At 39.3% G+C, this 20153-nt stretch overlaps 1 protein-coding gene across 5 annotated transcripts in view; it reads right to left on the bottom strand.

Moving 5' to 3' along the window:
* The window catches only part of auts2a (activator of transcription and developmental regulator AUTS2 a), a 393745-nt gene extending 373842 nt beyond the window's left edge, over window positions 1-19903 (bottom strand). For all 5 annotated transcript variants that reach the window (XM_056247641.1, XM_056247645.1, XM_056247642.1 and 2 more), the window contains exons 1-2: window positions 19619-19903; window positions 16981-17690 (exon numbers count right to left, since the gene is read on the bottom strand). In XM_056247641.1, coding sequence (XP_056103616.1) covers window positions 16981-17253 — 273 coding nt within the window. In that variant the 5' untranslated portion in view covers window positions 17254-17690; window positions 19619-19903. The remainder of the gene's footprint in view (window positions 1-16980; window positions 17691-19618) is intronic.
* Window positions 19904-20153: the final 250 nt, after the last annotated feature.

The raw sequence follows: 20153 nt of genomic DNA, 5'->3' as shown, positions 1-20153 counted from the left end.
CTGCCGGCACACTTGAGAGTTAGAAAAACAGATTCATTTAATGCGAGGGTGTCAATCACAGCACATTTTGTTGTCGAGTGTATTAGACACAGACACACGACTAGTGTATTAGACACAGGCTCATGGATAAAAACTGAAATGGAAAAGCCAAAACTTACAATATACACTTATTTATAGGATTGTCACAATACTTAAATTTAAGTAACCTAATCAACAGACTGATTCTTTGTAAAGATTAAACTGAAATGAGTTGATTTGTGACTTGATATATTTTTGAAAGACATAATTTCATATTTGCGATATTTTTGATATCACATTGCACTTAGTTTATTGCAAATGCCTTTTTAAAAGACTACAATCAAAAATTGTACATATTTTATATAAAATTCAACCCGCCAAAGTGGCTAGTATGAGTGACTGCGTTAAACGCCACTGCTGAACGCATTTGGCAGGTGTTAATGTCAAGCCTTGATAATAATATAAATGAATACGTTTCTTGAGCACCAAATCAGAAAATTAGAATGATTTCTGAGGGATCATGTGACACTGAAGACTGGAGTAATGATCCTGAAAATTCACCTTTGCCACCAACCACAGGAAAAAAGTCAATTTTAAAATGTATTAAAATAGAAAACATTGAATTTAAATTGTAATAGTATACTGTTTTGATGTATTTTTTGGATCAAATCAATGCAGCCTTGGTGAGCAAGTAGTCTGTCAAGCAAGCATAGGTCTAAAAGCAACAATTGTATGGTATCTACTATCTATACCCACATCAGGTACATAATAGCTTGTGAATCCAGTGTAGATTGCTGTACCAGAGACAGCTGAAAATAACTCCTTATGATCAGTGCAGGCTTTAACCTCAGCTAGATACATTTGACCTCACACTGCAAACTCTTCCTCCTACAGAGCGCTGAACTCGAGCCGAAGAGGAAAAAACAGATCTGATGGAACAAATAAGGCTGTCGCATGGAGCCATATAGCAGAGACAGAGTGAGTTTGTGTGCCTCTGAATGACAGTGGACCTCATTTCTTGAACTCTGATTTCAGTAGTTTGTCTCTTCTATAGCCCTCTTACCTACCAACTAATGACCTGCATTCACCAGCCATCCAAAAGCACAAGCACTCCTCTTGTTACATGTCAACCTGTACCGGTACAAACCATTAGGCAAAGCACATAAATGCACAAAGATCCCCTTGAAACAAGCCCTTCAATATCTGGAATCAGTGCAATCAATTTAAATTTGTAACTTGGAATACATGAATAGTTTTTAGTGTCCATAATTGGATGCACAGAACACCAGATCTGACAAAGATATGGTGTAAATTCAGTCTAGAAACTGTTTTTATTAAATCTAACATCATCTGTCCTTGAAGTTATATTATTTAAATTAACTTTATTAAATTTTAATTAAATACGTTTCAACTAAATTTTCATTTTAATAGAAATTAAACTACTACTTTAAAAAAAAAAGTGTATAGTGCATATATCCCATTTGATCCAAATCATTCAGGACTGAAAACACCAGTGAGAGCCAACAGGAGGTCAGGGAGGAGTTCCAGAGCTCTAAAGCGGAGGTTCTGCTGACAGACAGACAGCCTGAAGGCAAGCCTGGCATGCTGTGACATGGTAGAAAAAAAATCACTTAAGAGATTTCAGTGGAGCAAACACCCAAACATTGGAGTGGGGAATTGGTGTGTGCCAAAATAAGCAAATACGGAAAAAAAAATATGACAAGCTATTTGCATTAAGCCTAATTAGGATGATCAAGGAGGACAACAAAACAAAACAGTTGTATATCCATATTATAAAGAGTTAATCATAGATTTGAACTTTCTATTGTAGCCTAGATCTAGTTGGAAATAGACAAACCATAAGTTAGGTTTGCTGTTAAGAGAGTGAAAAAAAAAATGCATACAATTAATTACTGGTAGTAAGTAGATGTAATATACAGGGTGAAAACTAGTGTGATGAAGGAGCTAGTAATATAAAGTTAGATGTATGTATGTATGAAAACGCTGTAATACATCCTATTACATGTCAGGCTCCTTTTCTGCTCTCAGACAGTCACACATAAAAACACACTCACACATCCGCATATCTCTAGTCACAGCACTACATCACTTCTGTCATCTCAAATGACTCCAAAATGTTCCTCAGTTCTGCGATTCAATTAGCACATAAAACATCTTGCCAAGCCAAATTAGAAACAAGGCTTCCTCATTACTCTCCCACCAAGCACAAACTCACTGGGCCTCTAAACTGCTCCTCATGCATAATTCAGCAGCCACAAATATGGCATTTAGGCAGGATGGCTGTTATGCATCGAACAGCAAGGGTGGGGTACAAACAGGAGGCTAAATGCGAAACGCTAATTCAGAAATGAGTCAGAGAAAATAGACGTGGAAACGCACAACTAACATGTTCACAGCAGTGGTTTTGGTTTTTCTGTCAAAAAGAAGCTCTGGTGATGCCTTTGGATCCTGACTAGATTTGCATTTCCTGAAGAAAATACCAGTGCAAGCCAATTTAAGATTTTCTTTAAACTTGCAGTCATTAATTTTGTCCTTATTAAATCATGTACATTTACATGAGATTAAGACTCCCCAATCAGTAGTTCAATCAAACCTGTTAGATTTTACATATGGGCACCATTTTGAGATCACATGACCAGCTAAATACTATCTCTGTCTATATTATTGGGCACGTTTCCTCACGGACTAGAATAGATTAATAATGGTTGACTACAAAAGTGTATTTCTACACAATGTGCAAATGAACTACGAGAGCCCTGTCTGTGAATACATGCCCTTGTATTGTCCTCCTGTGTCTGCAGACATTGGCTGGACTTGCTCTTGACCCCAAACACTTCCGCTGACCAGCAAGCTGTTCCACACACACCTAATCAGTCACTTCAGGGAAAACAAAAGAGACTTGGAATGGAATTACACATTCTTCTCATGCCAACAGTGACAACCTAAACAATTACTTGGCATGTGTTCGAGTTAACTTATTTACAGGCTAAAGTTTAGTTACAATGAAGATGGCTTTTCAAGTGGTAGGTGGAGAGATTTTGAGTCATTGGCCACAAATTCTACTTATAATAAAGAATTAAAATGTGTTTACACTGAGCAAAAAGAACAATCTGCATTCTATTCCTCATTTTTAATTTTTAATTATGAATTTGAACAAGCCCTAATTGTAAGTATTAAACTTAAGCATGTAACTCTTCCCACACTATTTCATGCATCATATAAGTACAGAAAAACCAACAGGCTGCAAAAGTAAATCTAACATCTGGGCTCCTTGATCACAATCATGCATTTTCCCAGTCAATGCAGCCAGAACACAAATAGAAAATAAATACAATCTGGGGCTGTACATCTAAATCTGCAATGTAATTAAAATGATAAAATTGAAATGATAAATTCTGGGATATCTATAACCATAATTTATTGGAGGCGGGTGAACTGATGGAAAAAGTCCATCTCTTTTTTCTTTTTTTTTAGGCTTTTATGAATTTAGACACTCTGAGACACACAGAAATGAGATTCATGGTTTAACACCGCTTTGAGTAACACAAACTCTGTGGTTTGAAGATCTTGATGAATAGCTACAGGATATAAAATCAAGCCAAATGGCGTTCCTGCATATGGCGTGTAGTAGGGAGGAAAAAAATAGCTCTATCCGGCCAACAACAACCCAAAAGAAGGAAATTACAATATGGGAAGGGACATTCATTATACAAAACAGGGTGCCATTTGTGTCCCTCATATAAATAACTGTAAAAATTACTTTATAAATGAATAACCAATGCCAATTTTTACTATGTAGACATTTATCTAAACACATCAACAAAAATTACATTATTTTGAAGGTTTTTTTTTTACCTTTTCCTCTTACAAGGTAGGTTGCCTTTTGTCTTTTTTGTCTTGTCAACTTAACCTTTCTGTATTAATTATATATTTTTGTTGAAGATGTATTATTAAAAATTCCAGGTTGTTACTAATGAGTACCGTTAAGCATATTTGCTCCTTTTAAGAGATGGTCCTCACTGCAGAACACGAAATCCAGGGGAGGAGATTGAACCAGATCCAACTCCTACCACCTTACATATACCTAAACCTACCCATCTTCACCCCCTGATCCCTAAACCCACCCTTAATCCTACCCATCTCCACCCCCTGATACCTAACCCCACCCCTAATCCTACCCATCTCCGCCCCCTGATCCCTAGCCCCACCCCTAATCCTACCCATCTCCACCCCCTGATCCCTAACCCCACCCCTAATCCTACCCATCTCCACCCCCTGATCCCTAAACCCACCCCTAATCCTACCCATCTCCACCCCCTGATCCCTAAACCCACCCCTAATCCTACCCATCTCCACCCCCTGATCCCTAACCCCACCCCTAATCCTACCCATCTCCACCCCCTGATCCCTAACCCCACCCCTAATCCTACCCATCTCCACCCCATGATCCCTAAACCCACCCCTAATCCTACCCATCTCCACCCCCTGATCCCTAACCCCACCCCTAATCCTACCCATCTCCACCCCCTGATCCCTAAACCCACCCCTAATCCTACCCATCTCCACCCCCTGATCCCTAACCCCACCCCTAATCCTACCCATCTCCACCCCCTGATCCCTAACCCCACCCCTAATCCTACCCATCTCCACCCCCTGATCCCTAACCCCACCCCTAATCCTACCCATCTCCACCCCCTGATCCCTAACCCCACCCCTAATCCTACCCATCTCCGCCCCCTGATCCCTAACCCCACCCCTAATCCTACCCATCTCCACCCCCTGATCCCTAACCCCACCCCTAATCCTACCCATCTCCACCCCTTAGATCTGGATCCAACTCCGCCCCCTGGATCTCGTGTACTGCAATGAGGTGCTACTGCCTTTTAAAGCAATAAACAAGTCCATAAATAAAAAAGAACTGTCATTATGACATCATCTATTGAAGAAGTGAACTCTTCAAGGAAAAGTAAAATGCTGTGTCCGAAATCGCATACTGTCTAGTAGGTACTACATTTGTTTTGAAACTGACTTCACCACCGTTAAAAAAGTATGTTTTATATAGTATGAATGTGTGTAATATGAATGAAATTCAGACGTACTACATTCCCCATGTTGTCATTGTCATGTGACCTACCGAGTCAGTTGTGTTGCTTAATTTCCATTCGCAAACCAAATTGCGCACTTCAGAATCTCACCGGAAGTAGTAGGTAATCCGGGTACTTTCGCCTTCTGTTTTATGGATACTATTAATTTGGATATACTACTCAGCTCACATACTGTTTTTTTGTCTATTATATAGTATGGAAGTGGGGATATTCGGATGCAGCAAAAGTCTCATTTTGTCAGTAGGGAACAACATTAAAATGTCAATCTTGTTACCATGATTTTGTACAGTAAACAACTGACTATTAAAACTGAAAGTCTATAGAAATTTAGTATTAATTCTCTAAGAGGCTTTGTAATGCCAAATTAAACTCTAAAACTGTCAACCAACTCTATTACCTTTCTGAAGTCCCAACAGATATCAAAATGTATTACAAACATTTTTTTTGTCTAATAGAATGATTAAAGTCAACAATTTGTAATATTTAGTACTTTACAAATCACCTTATCAAACTGTCTCATGGGTACCTGTTTTCGTAGAATGAACCACTAGAAGGACATTTCAGAGAAAAGGAGAGAAAGAAAGAGAGCAAGCTCCCCTCCACTTGTCCTGTCTCGACCTGACTTTGTCTTGCATAAAGAAAGATCAAGTTGCTTTTGGGTGTGTGCGTGTGAATCAGAGGATGAAACGTGTGAGAGGAAGGGTATGAGAAGAGGAAGAGGGCTCTGTCACAGTCTCTAACACAAACCTGCTTTGGAACTGCAATGAGATCACTTGCTGCCAGATGTTGGCAGGCAGAGAGCCAGAAGTTTTAACTTCATCCAGGTCTCTGTGAGCATTCAAGCCCTCACAGTCCTGCTGTTGACTAGCTTTCACAAACACGTTACTTACGTTCTGTTCCTCCACACAAGAGAACAGAGATAATGAATGAGTGGTGTCCCACTAGCTACTAACTCACAGACATGCCAGATGTATTATTATAAACCTACTTAGACAAGCCAGTTATATTTGAATAAAAATGTAATTTCCCTAAGCATTAGTTGAGTTTGAGCAGCATATGATCTACTCTTTGCAGACTAGCGTTTGCAGCTAGAAGCATATGGGATAGACTTCGGGCACTTAACACCGCTATTTGATACATTATTTACGCCTACACCAAAACGCTGAGCGTATGCTTTCTGAGCGTGTCTCCGCAAAGGCAACCATTACTAGTAATATTGCTCATTTTGGGGAGGGAAATTGGTAATCTTAAAGGAATAGTTTGGGGTATACAAGTTCAAGTTTTGGGCACATTTACCATTGTTCTGCTAATTTTCTTGGGAAAAATCCAGTCATTTCAATAGGAATATGTGCAAATTAATAATACTCCCTACACAGCATTTGAACATAAATATATAAAAGGCAAAAATCTTAGCCAATTAGTTAACAATGTGTGTGTTAACACGATTTTAAAGTGGGGAAAAAACCGCTTACTAGTCTTATATCCAATTTTAAAACTCTGTCACCATGACAACACAACCCTTAAACTCTAAAATGACTGTAAAAATGATTTAAAGTAACACGTTTTAACATAATAATTAATTTAAGTGCTTTAATTTTTAGCTCCATATTTCTTAAGTACCTCTCCTTAACCTTGATTTCTGTTTTTGTTTTAAAGTAAATAAATGTGGTAATCTTATGTCACCAATGCTGTCAAATGAGCTTAACTTGTATTAAACTTCCTTTAAGTATTAGACATCAGTATACAGAAACACTGCGTAGGAAACATGGAAAATATTTTTTGGGGGGTTAACTCCTACATTGTGGTGGTGGTTTTTCTTTTCAGAAGCACAGGTTGTTAACAGACACTAGAGCCGCCAGTGAGGCCAATACACACAATTTAATTTCAAAACTGTTAACATCTTAAACGTTTTTGTCATTTTTAATTAAAAGCTACGAAGGCATCAGTGCATATCAGTGAACAGATGTTGGGAGAGTTTGGAGGGAATGCTGAGTGCTGACTCTTTCTCTTTCTCTCTCTCTCTCTCTCTCTCACACACACACACACACACACACACGCACAGTGCACTATCCCCTCTGCACAACCTCACAGGGTCATTAATGATATTCTTGCCACACCATTTAAACATGAGAGCAAACATTTACTGTGGTTAACAGCCCTTTTGCAACACCCCAGCTATTACCACAGCTGCTGCTGCTGCTATAAAGTGTGAGTGTCTCATGGCACCTGGAAATAACCATAAAACAATGATTTACATATGTTTGTCTGTATGTACAAGTCAATATGCATGCGTGTGGCAGACGTCACACCTGGATTTGTCAATGGTAAAATTACAGGTGCAGCTGTTGCACCGATACTTGTGCCAGCACTGGATTAAAGCTCTTACAACAATTAACCTTCGTCACACCTGTACTTGTCACACCATTTAACAAATTACCTGTCACAACCATGCACATCTTTGTATTTCATTTTTCCTTTAACAAGTACACAGTTATTTTCTTTTTCGAAATGCCTCTAAAGATCAATTAAATGTCAGGTCATGGCTAATATCATCAGAGATTGGATGATTGCTTTTAATGGAGCCAAAATGAGAGAAAAAGCGTTCGAACAACACTGCTAATTAATGAGCCATTTCGAACTATTTTAATCATGCAATAAGCAGACAACTCCTGCTGGGCACCCAAAGATTATTCAGTATTGATGTCGTCAGCTTGATATTTAGTTTAATTGTAGACATATGTGCATTAGTATGTGCATTAGTTTTAGACAATATACTGAGTTCTGGGTCTACAAACAACGCTCATTTATTTTAAAATTTGAGACTTTTTCACATCAATGACACATGGTGATGACTTAGAATTTGATTCAGAAATTTAAATGTATGCTACGTCCGAATTTGCATACTATTTATTGTAAATAGCATTAGAGATTAGATGTAGCCAGCAGCTCTATATCATATTACGTTAAAAATAATAATAAATCAACAGTGCCTAATGCCTATAACTTACTTTTTTCTGCATTTTTAAAGTTTGCATAAGTTTATGCTATTTGGGATGATTGTCTTTTCACAAACTGCCACGGTACTTTTTAAATGTATAAACCTAAAAGTTAACAATCAATAATTCATTTCAAAGACAATAGTTAATCATTAAGGTTAGGAATTTGGCTGATTGCTAATGCTTAAAATGCAGTACACAAAGCAGTGTACCACCAAGACACAATTTTACAACGTGATTTGAGATTTGATATTGCCATTTATCATTGTGGTGAGCAGGACGAGGCCGAGGGCCGTGAGAGAGCGGCGAGAGGCCGGTTGATAATGAGCAACACCTGTGAGACACACCGGTCTCGTATTTCTCACGAAGGAGCGGAAGCATAAAGGAGGAGCGACGACAGTGAAGAGCGAGAGAGGAACAGGCCTGGTTTTATGTTGTGTTTTGTTTCTGTTTTGTGTGGCCAGCAGTCGTCCACGAGGGGCTGCTGGCTTATACTTTCATTTTTGTATTTGTTTATTTATTTATTAAAATCTTTAAATGTTCACCGGTTCCCGCCTCCTTCTTCCCATAACATCTGAACCTCGTTACAATCATCATACTATTTTAAGTTATTATAGTAATCATAAACACATTGGTATTCAGTGCCAACAGTTTAACAGTTTACAGCACTTTGTTATTCGACCACTGTGATTAATCTACAGTAGTGATGCGCGGGTCGGCTTTTTTTTCAACCCGCGGGTCCCGCTTTTATGAAATTATTTGGCCCGCCCCAGCCCGCGCCGCCCCGCACCACTGTATCTAGCCCCGCCCCGCACCACTGTATGTATTTTTAAAACCCGCCCCGCCCCGCCCCGCCCCGCCGGTCCCAAACATTAGATTTAGCAGCCTGACCTTTTTTTTCTTTTAATTATGTAAATTCCCGAACTCAATTTCTACCGCACCTCGTCTTCCATCTTCACTTTTACTTCTCCGCTCTTGTTGTCGTGGCTGCAGGCGGGAGCTGCTTTGCGCGCCGCTTTCGTGACGTGACACCAAAGGTTTGGGGAAACCACAAAAGTTTCATTGCTACGGCATTCGTATTGTAACCTTATCAAAGAACCTAATAAAATATGAAAATAGATATTCCAGGGCCTGAATTTCGTTTTGGAAAATGGGGGGGAAATCCCCCCTTAGATGATTCTCATGGGGGGGATTTTTTTTGTTTGAGGGGGAGAAAGGGGGGGCATTTTTTCCAAACAAAATTATTACATTTATCTTGCCTAAATGTTTGCGCTCATTGCATTTTTACAATGGGGTAATATTGTTGTTAAGAATTTACACATCACAAGGAAGCTTGATTTAAATTGTTAAATTAAATTGAAAAAAGTAGCACAAATAAATACAATAGAATAAAGATACAAATAAAGATAATTAAAGAGAAAAGTTTTTCAATGGGTCTAACACTAGTATTCATATAGGCTACAGAAACTGAATAAAGTAATCAAATGGAAAATAGCACTGGGTAGTATTTTAGTCCTGAATAAATTAAATACATAGGCTATTAATCCTGATTCTTTTAACTTAAAGCTATCTTTTGTTGTTTTGACAACAAAATTAATGACAGATACGGCTGCCGTCACTATAAGAGCTAGTGCACGGATCCTGTTTTCATTATACTGGCATGCGTTTTATGCTTAGGCCTATTAAAGACAAAACGACTATGTTTAGAGTGTAGCCTACTCACAAAGACCGAAATTGACAATTTTGCGTGTTAAAGCAATATAATCCGCGAAAAATAGTTACTGGCCAGCTGTTTTTGAGGCGGATTTTCTATGAATGTGCGCATAGAAAATAATCTCTCAGCGAGCGCGCGAGCACTGATTAGTTTAAAATCGCTTGAATGTTTAAACTGGTAAGACTTAAAAAGACTTCAGTCACGATGCACTGCTGGCCCGATTGTGCAAGTGAATATTCCGTCATGTCCCGACCTTACAGTCTACTATGGTCCTGACTCCAAAACGCGAGTGTGTATTATCGCCGAAGCGCTTGATGCTTGCCTTGCACAACACATTATGAGAGAAGAGATAGAAGACGCGCGCGGCACCGCTGAACACTCACGCTGTACCGCTGAACACTCACGCTGTTTGTGAAATAGCGTCTGGACGATAGTTGTTAAAAGAATTATTTGATTTGATTATCTGTGTGGATTACGATTGCGGGAATTTCCCGCATTATAAATGGGAGACCTCCGGGAATGATTAGAATCATGCGCAATACCCGCAATCCCGCACCGAAATTCGAGCCCTGATATTCCCAAATATTTAATATAGGCTGGAAATTGCACGCAACATACATGGATTTTTTTTTAATTTTGCTTTTAATAACCCGCCCAGCAAATAAAGTGACAATTTCTTTCCCGCCCCAACCCGACCCGCGGGTTGCGCATCACTAATCTACAGTATGGCAGCCAACGAATCGAAAGTCTTGCACATTCACAGAAAATAGCTTTCCTCTGCATTGCAAAAAAGGTGGATATACTAATGCATAAAGAAAATGTATATAACATTGAATTTTACAATCACCAGCACTGTATAATCAGGACTCAGCCTTACAGTAATTCCACATAGCTGATCCTCAATTGCTCTCAGCATGTTTTGTATCTTTAATAAATTATTTTTTGCACAATAGCTTCACTTGCAATCCCATATCATGCATTAATAACCCTACAACAGCAAAAGTATTGCTATACATTTGACTTGTGATCCAAAAGGGACGCTGTCTAAGTAGGAGTCTAAAGGAATGTAAAAGCGTAACTACAGCATGATGATCCATCGGCTGCTTTTAGCATGCCTTGAAGTGACAGGACTGTATATTTGATGTATCAGTCATGGCTCCTGCAGCACTGTATTAATGCATATCACACATCATATTCTGACAGTTTCAAATGAGGTCTAAATTAATATCGGCTGTCACTGCTATTAGTATATAAGCACTGTTAGGGAGGAAATTAATTGAAGTGACAGATATCATGTATAGAAATATTCAGAACCTGCCTTGAAAATCACCAGCAATTTTTGACACTAAAGAAATCTGTGTTTCATGCATTTTACAAGCAGTTTTCTTTCTTTGTTCCAACATCGTTATTGACAGACTTTGTGTGTTTTTAACTAGGCACACATGCAACATCAATAGATTCAGCGCAACAATATTCTTCTCAATGAAGAGTATATCAATTTCTCTATCTGTCTCTCTCTCTTCATCTTTCGATTTGTCTGTTTCAAACAGCAAAGAGACATCTACAGCTCAGAAAATCTATAGCCCGTCTCGCAATTCTGCCAAGAAGACATTTCTGTCATAGTGCTTTTGACACGATTACATCACAATAGACAAAATAAACACTTTTTGCATTTCCTCATTTATACCAGGCAATTCACATGCACATTGTCAACGAGAAGCTGAAGTGTGTCATTTTTTGCATGTTAACCAACTTTCTGCTACCCATTCTGCTTAATTTGTAGAGACAACTATAAGTAAGACATTTGTAGGTTTATTTCACTTACAACTTACACATTTCAGCTTTAAAGATGGAATATCATACTATTCCAGGTTCAAGTTAAGCTCAATCAACAGAAGAAAAAATAGATTACAGTAATGCACTTAAAATGAAATGGGCAACTTTTTACTATGTTAATATTCTTCGCTTCAGAGGGTGACCTCTGATCTGACATATGACGTAGGTATAGTGTAAGCTTAGGTGAGAACTGACGAATGCGGAAGCACAGAAGATAGAGCAAAACAAAACACCGGTCATGAATTAGAAGGCTCGTACACACCGGGACGAATATCGGCGCGTGTTATTCGGCAGCGTTTTTCAACGCGTTTTTTTGTGTTCACACCCAAGCGATTTTCGCTGACGATGAGCCGAGTGAACATGCAAATTCATTCCCTGACATTAGATGGCGCCCATTTGCTCTGCAATACCACTCCATAACATTCTCTTTTATTAAGATTTAGATGTAGTCGCTGTCGCGTTTGTCATATAGTTCTTTATGTTCCGACAGCAACGAGACCAGCAGCTCTACATTCATCTTGCCTTGCATCTTCCTCGTCATATTTCTTCCCGGCAGTGTAGACGCTACTTGGCGTATATCTTCTTCGCCGTTACGTATGTGTGCTCGGCAAGACCGTTTTGTGTTTGAGTGCCCCCAAGTTGTGTTTTACTGAAACTTCAGAAGCTCCAACACATGAGCAAAAGCGCCAATCTCATTGGTCGGATAGTTTTTGACGCAGCGCGTCAAACAAAAAAAACGAACCCGAGGCGTTTAAAAAAAAAAAATGACGCTTTTACGCGTGGCGTTTTTCGCGCCGGTGTGCACACTCACATTGGCGCCCTTTGTTTAGTCACGAGGCGTTAAACGTCGGCGAATATCGCGCGCGAAATTCGTCCCGGTGTGAACAGGCCTTTAAACTAAAAGTTTTAAAGAAAAATGCAGGAGGATTTCGATATAATTGAAGAGGGGTCAGGTCAGAGGTCACCTTTCCGCAGGAACTCGATGCACGTACAGCTGTTGCCGGAAGCTAGTGATTATATTTTAGAACGTTTTAAATATGGATATTATTCACTGAAGTCGCATGAATTACTTTTATGATGGATGGATGTACTTTACGGAGCTTCAAAAACTCGGGACACTATTCATGCCATTACAAAGCTGGAAGAGCCCGGATATTATTTAATATAACTCTGATTGTGTTAGGCTGAAAGAAGAAAGTCATATACACCCAGGATGACTTGAGGGTGAGGAAATTATGGGATAATTTTCATTTTGGGGTGAACTATTCCTTTAATGCCTTTTATCCAAAACAATTTACATTATGAAGACGATTTACGCTTACTGCAACACATTTACCAGACCGTAACCTTTCATGAATGCATAACACTGAGAGTTCACTCACATTTCAAATGAATTACAAGTTGTCAGGATGCTTTTTGTCTTGCTGTGGCATTAGGCGATAGACGAAAGATGTGCCCCTCTGGGCCTCATGCCAACCCCTCCTCCGGCCATGACCTAATTTCCACTTTCAACCATCCACTGCCTGGCACGATGGGTCCCCGCTCTGTCTTTTCCATGTCTCTTTCTGAAAAGCTAATCTTTTTTTCTAGAACTCCATTGAAATTATTGCAGGCTGTGTAAATATTTGTAAATGATAAAAGCTCGGTCTGAAATCATTAACATGCGACTCATCAATTTAGCTAAAGAGGAGAACACAATGGAGTTGAAAACACAAAAAGAAACATTAGATGTGTTCGCATTAAGATCAGAAAAGCTATTTTGATAGCCAGCTGAAAGAGAAAAAACATTGTGTAGAACAAATGCTTTGTTTTGCGTCAGGCACGTGCTAGAACATTAGTATTATTTACATTGACTTAACCATTTTCTTACGAGTGGATCAATGGAGTGGGGAACGCAGGCAGGGTGACTGCTGTTCTCAATCAAATGAGCTTGGAGCTTTACAACACAATGATCACATAAAGTGGTTTAAGGACACCAGTGGTGCAGGCATTAAGTAATATTGAATTGGGGATGCAGAGGCGGGCAAGGGGGAGGAGGTTGAAACGATTACGTGGCAACTTTGTGCTCAGGGACCAAGGGGGAGGAGGTTTGTTGAGGCGGCCCGAGCCTGATGATTTAGTAATTTCTCAAAGTGGTGTAACACACTGCCTCTCAGGCCTGTCGTTCCAGCACTAAGCAGCATTAATAAACACCCGGTCGCTGATGGCTCACTCCTATATGAGCGAGTCTGACCACTGGAGTGGAACGAGTTGGATTTCAATGTGTCATTTGGGAATACCTGTTCGAATTCTTCAAGCCCCTCCTGGCAAATTGAGGACAAATTCCTGCTCAAATTGAAACCATCAAGGGATTGTTGTAAAAGAAGGACAAGAAATAGAAATAGTGAGGTAGAGGAAGAGAAAGAGATGGGATAAAGAGAGAATAGGTGTATTAGGTAAAAGTAAGATGGCTCTGACTGTCTGACATATTGTAAACGTAGATTCATATGGACAAAAAATTACTGCTACATTTTTGGGCCAAAATCACAACAGCAAGCAATCAGAGCAAAACCAATATTAACATCCCCCTACTGCTTTATTTCATATGATAAAAATTCAATAAATTTGCTGCTGTGGAATTGCAGTTTGCACTGATGCATTGAGTGAGCTCTGGTGCTCATATATGGAAAATGTGAGTCTAGGAGGTTGTGTCATTTCCATATCCAGTTTCCCCCTCTTATCATTTATAATCCTTTTTCTATAATCACTATTAAAGGGATACTCCACTTTTTTTGGAAATAGGCTCATTTTACAACTCCCCCAGAGTTAAACTGTTGAGTTTTACCGTTTTTGAACCCATTCAGCCGATCTCCGGTTCTGGCGGTACCACTTTTAGCATAGCTTAGCATACATCATTGAAGTGGACAAGACCATTAGCATTTCTCAAAAAAAAAATGACCAAAGAGTTTCGATATTTTTCCTATTTAAAACTTGAATCTTCTGTAGTTACATCGTGCACTAAGACCGACGGAAAATGTAAAGTTGCGATTTTCTAGGCTGATATGGCTAGGAACTATACTCTCATTCCTGCGTAATAATCAAGAAACTTTACAGCCGTACCTTGAGTGCAGCAGGCGTAATGATATGACGCAGTAAGGATTCAATAACGGTAAAAAAGTCTCCTGCTCTGTGAGCTTCTAAATGAAGCAAGATGAGAGAGCATGCAGGGGACGGCTATAAGTCACAGATCCCAGAACAGTGAAGAGCGGTGAATGAGATGTCACCCCTGGAGAACTGCGCCTGCGGTTCATAGCGCTAGCCTGACAGTGTAAGCTGCTGACGGGCTCCATTCACAGATTACTGTAGTGAACAATGCAACAGCATCTGTAGGGGATGTGAGGGTAAAGCGTGCAAAGCTTTGTCGTGTCAGACTGTTGGGCTTTTAACAGCAAGAGCGACGCTGAAAGTCAGAATGACACTCTACAGATGTCCTGTCAAGACTGACAAATAAAACAATGGTGAGGGCCAATGCTGCCTTCAAGTGCTCCTGGTGAGACACATCAAAAGTCAGAAACAAGATATGGAAGTATTGAGAATGACAGAAAAAAAAAAAACTGTTGTAACCATAAGTGAATACACCTGCATTACTTATACCCAATCTATGTTTTATTAAATGCATAGCTTTTAAAATCATGCAACTTGCAAACTGCAAAGGGTGAGTAATTAGCTTTATATTACTTAACTATAATATGACAAAATTAATCATATTTAATATAACATAAATAAAAATATTAAATAATGAAAAAATATTATTGAAAGACAGCCTGGTCATTTTAATTTACCATTTACTGCTTTCCACCAAGAAGCTCTTATAAATGGAAAAAGCTATTTGTTAGCAGGACCCCAATCAAAAACTTGACCCCTTGCTTTCCATTCCAGTGTCTTAAGTCTGGAATACACTACATGACTTTTGCTCAGATTTTTGCCCCAATCTGCAGTCTAGAATCTAGATGAGTTGACAATAGTTGCCGCAAGTCTGCGCCAGTCTGCAGATTTTAGGCAGTCGGAGATGACAAATTTCACAAAAAGGAAAAGTCTGGTATGATCCTCAGTCGTTCAGTGTATAATGGCCAGTTTTTCTCTGTAACCTTTTACAAAGTCGGAAAGTGTATGATGGCTAGTGTTTTAAAATATATTCAGATGTTAAAAGTTATGTAGTGTATTTCAGCCTTTACTTTTAAACATCAAAACTCAGGTATAATTGTAAAATTCTGAGTTTCCCACTGGTAAAACTTCACTTGGTTATTTCTGTGCATGTAACATATTTCCAACTTCACTTGACGGCTGTATAAAGCCTTAAACTCATATGACAGTTTTCCCAATAATCAGAACAATAATAAACATCCACACAGTATCCATTTGATCAATCTGCCAATAATATGTGTAACAGTCCAAAGCAGCTTGTTTAGTTTCAATATGAATGCTGTCAAAAGGAGTTAGAGATCTAGATGCTTCATTCTTTTGTTTCATAATATTTATAAATCTATGACTGAAATCTGTCATCTGAACCATCAACAATTATAGCTAAATTATGACAACATGATCATCATTCTTCAACTTCACCAGAAGACATGAACACCTTTTGCTAAAGATAACATCCTTTCTATATATGATGATTTATATATAAGAACAGTTATAATAGATTATTAGTATTCAAACATCAAGTTCGATCTAAAACAGTCAACAACATTCTCGAAACTGCATCTTAAAGCAGGGATATCCTCAACAATAGTTGTGTGTTTCAAAAGACACACTATAGTCCCTTGTCTTCTTCTACCTAAGGAAAGCTGTAGGCTAATAGTTGAGTGCATGAATTGTCGTGTTCTGCACTTTGTTTCGTTTTTTCAGTTAAATAAGTGCATCATCCAAGTACAGTATTTGAAGTGCACTTCTTGTTGGAATGTCCAGTGTGAACACTCTACACACACAGTATCTGTCATACAAAATGGCATTGAATAATGCGCAAGCACACAAATTCAGATGTGCCTTATGCCTTTGGCAGGAAAATGGCATATAAAGCCACATCTGCTTGAATCACAAACACACTCACAGTGGAACAACAGAAAATCCAATACTGTGCAAACAGACCCAGGCAATTAGAGTCCAGAAAGAAGCAGTCTACAGACAATAATAAACCAGTCATTATACCGCCACTGAGCTTTTCACAGCCAAACCAAACAAGCACTTCCAAAAACAGCAGTCAAAAACATTCACGCGAAGTCCGCAGTACAAGACTACCCTGGTCTCTTACCTCAAGAGCTTCCAACGTTATAAATCCTGATATTGAGAATCCGTCAATGATGTCCTCCTCAGCAGAGGTAGACTCCTTCCTCTTCCTCCTCGGTGGCTTGGGTCGTGAGGAGGAGGAGGGGTTGGTGCGGTCTTCCCTCTCAGAATCCGAGGAGAATCGAAGCACGGGTCCCCGGACACGATTATTCCTGATCCCGTTAGACATGCGCTCCCGGTCTCGCACGGACCGAGACTTCCGTTTTTTCCGGATCCCGCTGCACCGCGGGCCATCCATTTCACCAGATGACACACTCAAACGAACACTTCCTAGAAAGGAGGTTCTTGGCTCAAGCTCAGTTGTGGATGCAGAACTCGCACAATTCCCAACAAACGCCTGTAATTGAAAGCTTAATAACTGAACTCCAGTGTGAGATGTGCTATTATCCAAATCCCACAACCGGCTGATGTTATGTGACTTTGCTTGAAATGCAATACGCACATGAGATTCCAGAAGAAAAATGCATATATCCACAAGCACAAAAATCCAAAATAGAATCCTGTTAAGGGTTGCCAAACTGGAAAGTATCCAAACTTCCAAATTCAGACCACGTTTAAGGGAAACAAACTGGCAGATCACTTGAAGTGTCTTCCAACGGAGCTGTAACAGGTCTCCACATGGCTGTCCTCACGGACCCAACACTCTGTTTAAGTGCAGTCTGACACCTTCCCATCCTACAAGTCAAAGAGATAGAGAGCAGATGTTTGAAATGTTCTCTATAAGAGCATTCCTAGAATACCCACCCTTAGCTATACATAGGAATACATCATGCAGGCAAATGAATATAGCAATTTTCATAATACATTTGGACTCTCTGCAAGAGATCATCTTAAGATGTTTTCCTTTTGATCTAATTCCACAATGACTATAGTCACTTTCACATTCCCATCTTCCTAGATCTTACAGTTTCTTGAAAGAAAACAAAATCTATTGTAGGAAATTATTCAAAATGTGTTCTTGCAGAATAAATACATCGTATAATGAGCCATTTACAGAGCTGAGTCTAGATCTCCTGTATTACATATTCAAGAGCTTATATTGCTCCTCCTGCACAGTCATTATTCTGTGACTGCTATAACCGGAGACAGGCGGAGTAAAATTATTCATTTTTCTTAACAGAGCTGTAGATCAAGAGAAAAAAATTGTCATTTTCTCACAGCAAATTTTAGTTCAACACTGACGGAACATGTATGGCTTACTTCTAGTCATCTACTCTAAAGAGTTACATCTATGTACAAGACCAAGAGCCACAAAAAAATCATTCTGCACCTTACTGATAATCTCTACTAAGGGTTCCTCTGTTTATTTCCCAATGTAACCAAACTATAGATAAAGCACTAAAAACCTTCAATACAACTAGCTACATTCAGGGCTGTCAAAGAGAAGTGTACAGGTTCTGCAGCACGGGTTATTAGAATTAGAATACTAACAAACCAAGGCCAGCACAGCCTCTGAAATTTTTCTTTCTAAGCATTATTTTTTCATTAATCTTAGAAAAGAGACAAGTCTGCACAACATAATAAATAATTGCAGTGTTCATGTATAATGTTCTGTCATTATAAAGTTGCTTAAGTTGTTTGTTTTTAAACTAATGAAGCTTTTTAGCAGAATCATCTTTTTCTACCAAAAGGCTGTGGCTAAAATGCATGATGTCATATATGATGTCAAATTGATGACATCATGGTCATCACCAGCAGACATTAACACCTTCAGTAGTTACATTATTATGACATCATATTCAGCTATCAACTCCAACAACTGACAGAACACATACAGAATCTACAGTACATTATGACATCATAATCATCCATCAACTTCACTAAATCTGCAGCTACACTGACATCATAATCAAACATCACCTAAAACATTATCAGATGACATAAACACCTACATTTTGGTAATCGGCTAAAAAAATTACTTTACTAGACAACATGAACACTTACAGTAGTACTAGTAACATTGACATCATAACTATTAATAATTGATTGACCAAATCGGCAGCTACGTTATGACATCATAATCAAGCATCAAACAGCATCAGATGACAAACACCTTTGTTATATCACAAATAGCCATAAATGTTAACCTTAGTAGACAACAAAGATTTAAAACAGCAATACTGACATCAAAATCAAGCATCAATGTAAATTTACTTCACAAGATGACAAGAACATCTACAGCAGCTACATTATGACATCATAGGCGCTCATCAACTTAAACTTCACTGGCCAGTGGCCACCAACCACCAACCATCTGCCTTAAAAATCCACCACTAACAAAACACTGAATATCAGCATTGCAATCTTACTTTTTCCATATGAATTATGCATCCCAGTAACATTTTACCAATAGCAATGATCAACAGTACAGGTCGGCTATTATTACAAAGCTATTCCCAATCACATATCCCTTGAACCTGATGATGCCCTGTGCTGGCACTCCTGTCAGACACACGCGCGCGCGCGCGCGCACTCACACACCAAATATATAAATGGTTTTAATGTATTTACACTCCCTGCCAGCCCTCCCTTCACTCTCGCTGTCTTCCATGAGTCTTTTTTGTCTCTCTCTTTTTCTCTCTCCGTCAGTAAATATCACGCACCGTGGCAGGTCCAGCCCACAGCAGCAGCAGCAGCGCCTGGCACTGCCTCCTTCAGCTCTAGATCCACCAAAACACAAAGCCTGCCTTCTCTCCTGCAGGACAAAAGCAACACATGCAAAGCCTGGCGAGTGGAGAAGGGCCGTCCGAGCGAGTCGTCGACATTCGGAAAGCGCGCTGCTCTAGAACGGAAAACAAAAGAGAATTTTTCCACAAACAAATAAATCCTGCAAGGAAGCGAAGCTGCTCCTCTCCGCGAGTCCGTGCTTCAGGATCCCAGAGCGAGCGGGGACCGGGCGGATTGATACAGTACTGCCGCAGTGCCGCTTTACAGGCGATCCGCTTCCTCAGCGCATATAGTGCTGCGCTCTCTATACAGATCTCTCGGCTTAAATGCATGATACATTACTTTCAGATATTATATCTTACAAAACACTCCAAATGTAATTTAGCATACCATACGTTTCCATTACATTGCCATCTGCGCTGATTATCAAAATAATGACAATCATTGTAGGCTATTCTGTATGGCGCTGAT

Source organism: Rhinichthys klamathensis, unplaced genomic scaffold, assembly GCF_029890125.1.
Source record: "Rhinichthys klamathensis goyatoka isolate OS25496 unplaced genomic scaffold, OSU_Roscu_1.1 h1tg000050l_1, whole genome shotgun sequence".
Classification (NCBI taxonomy): domain Eukaryota; kingdom Metazoa; phylum Chordata; class Actinopteri; order Cypriniformes; family Leuciscidae; genus Rhinichthys; species Rhinichthys klamathensis.
This window is presented reverse-complemented; position numbering and strand designations above follow the sequence as displayed.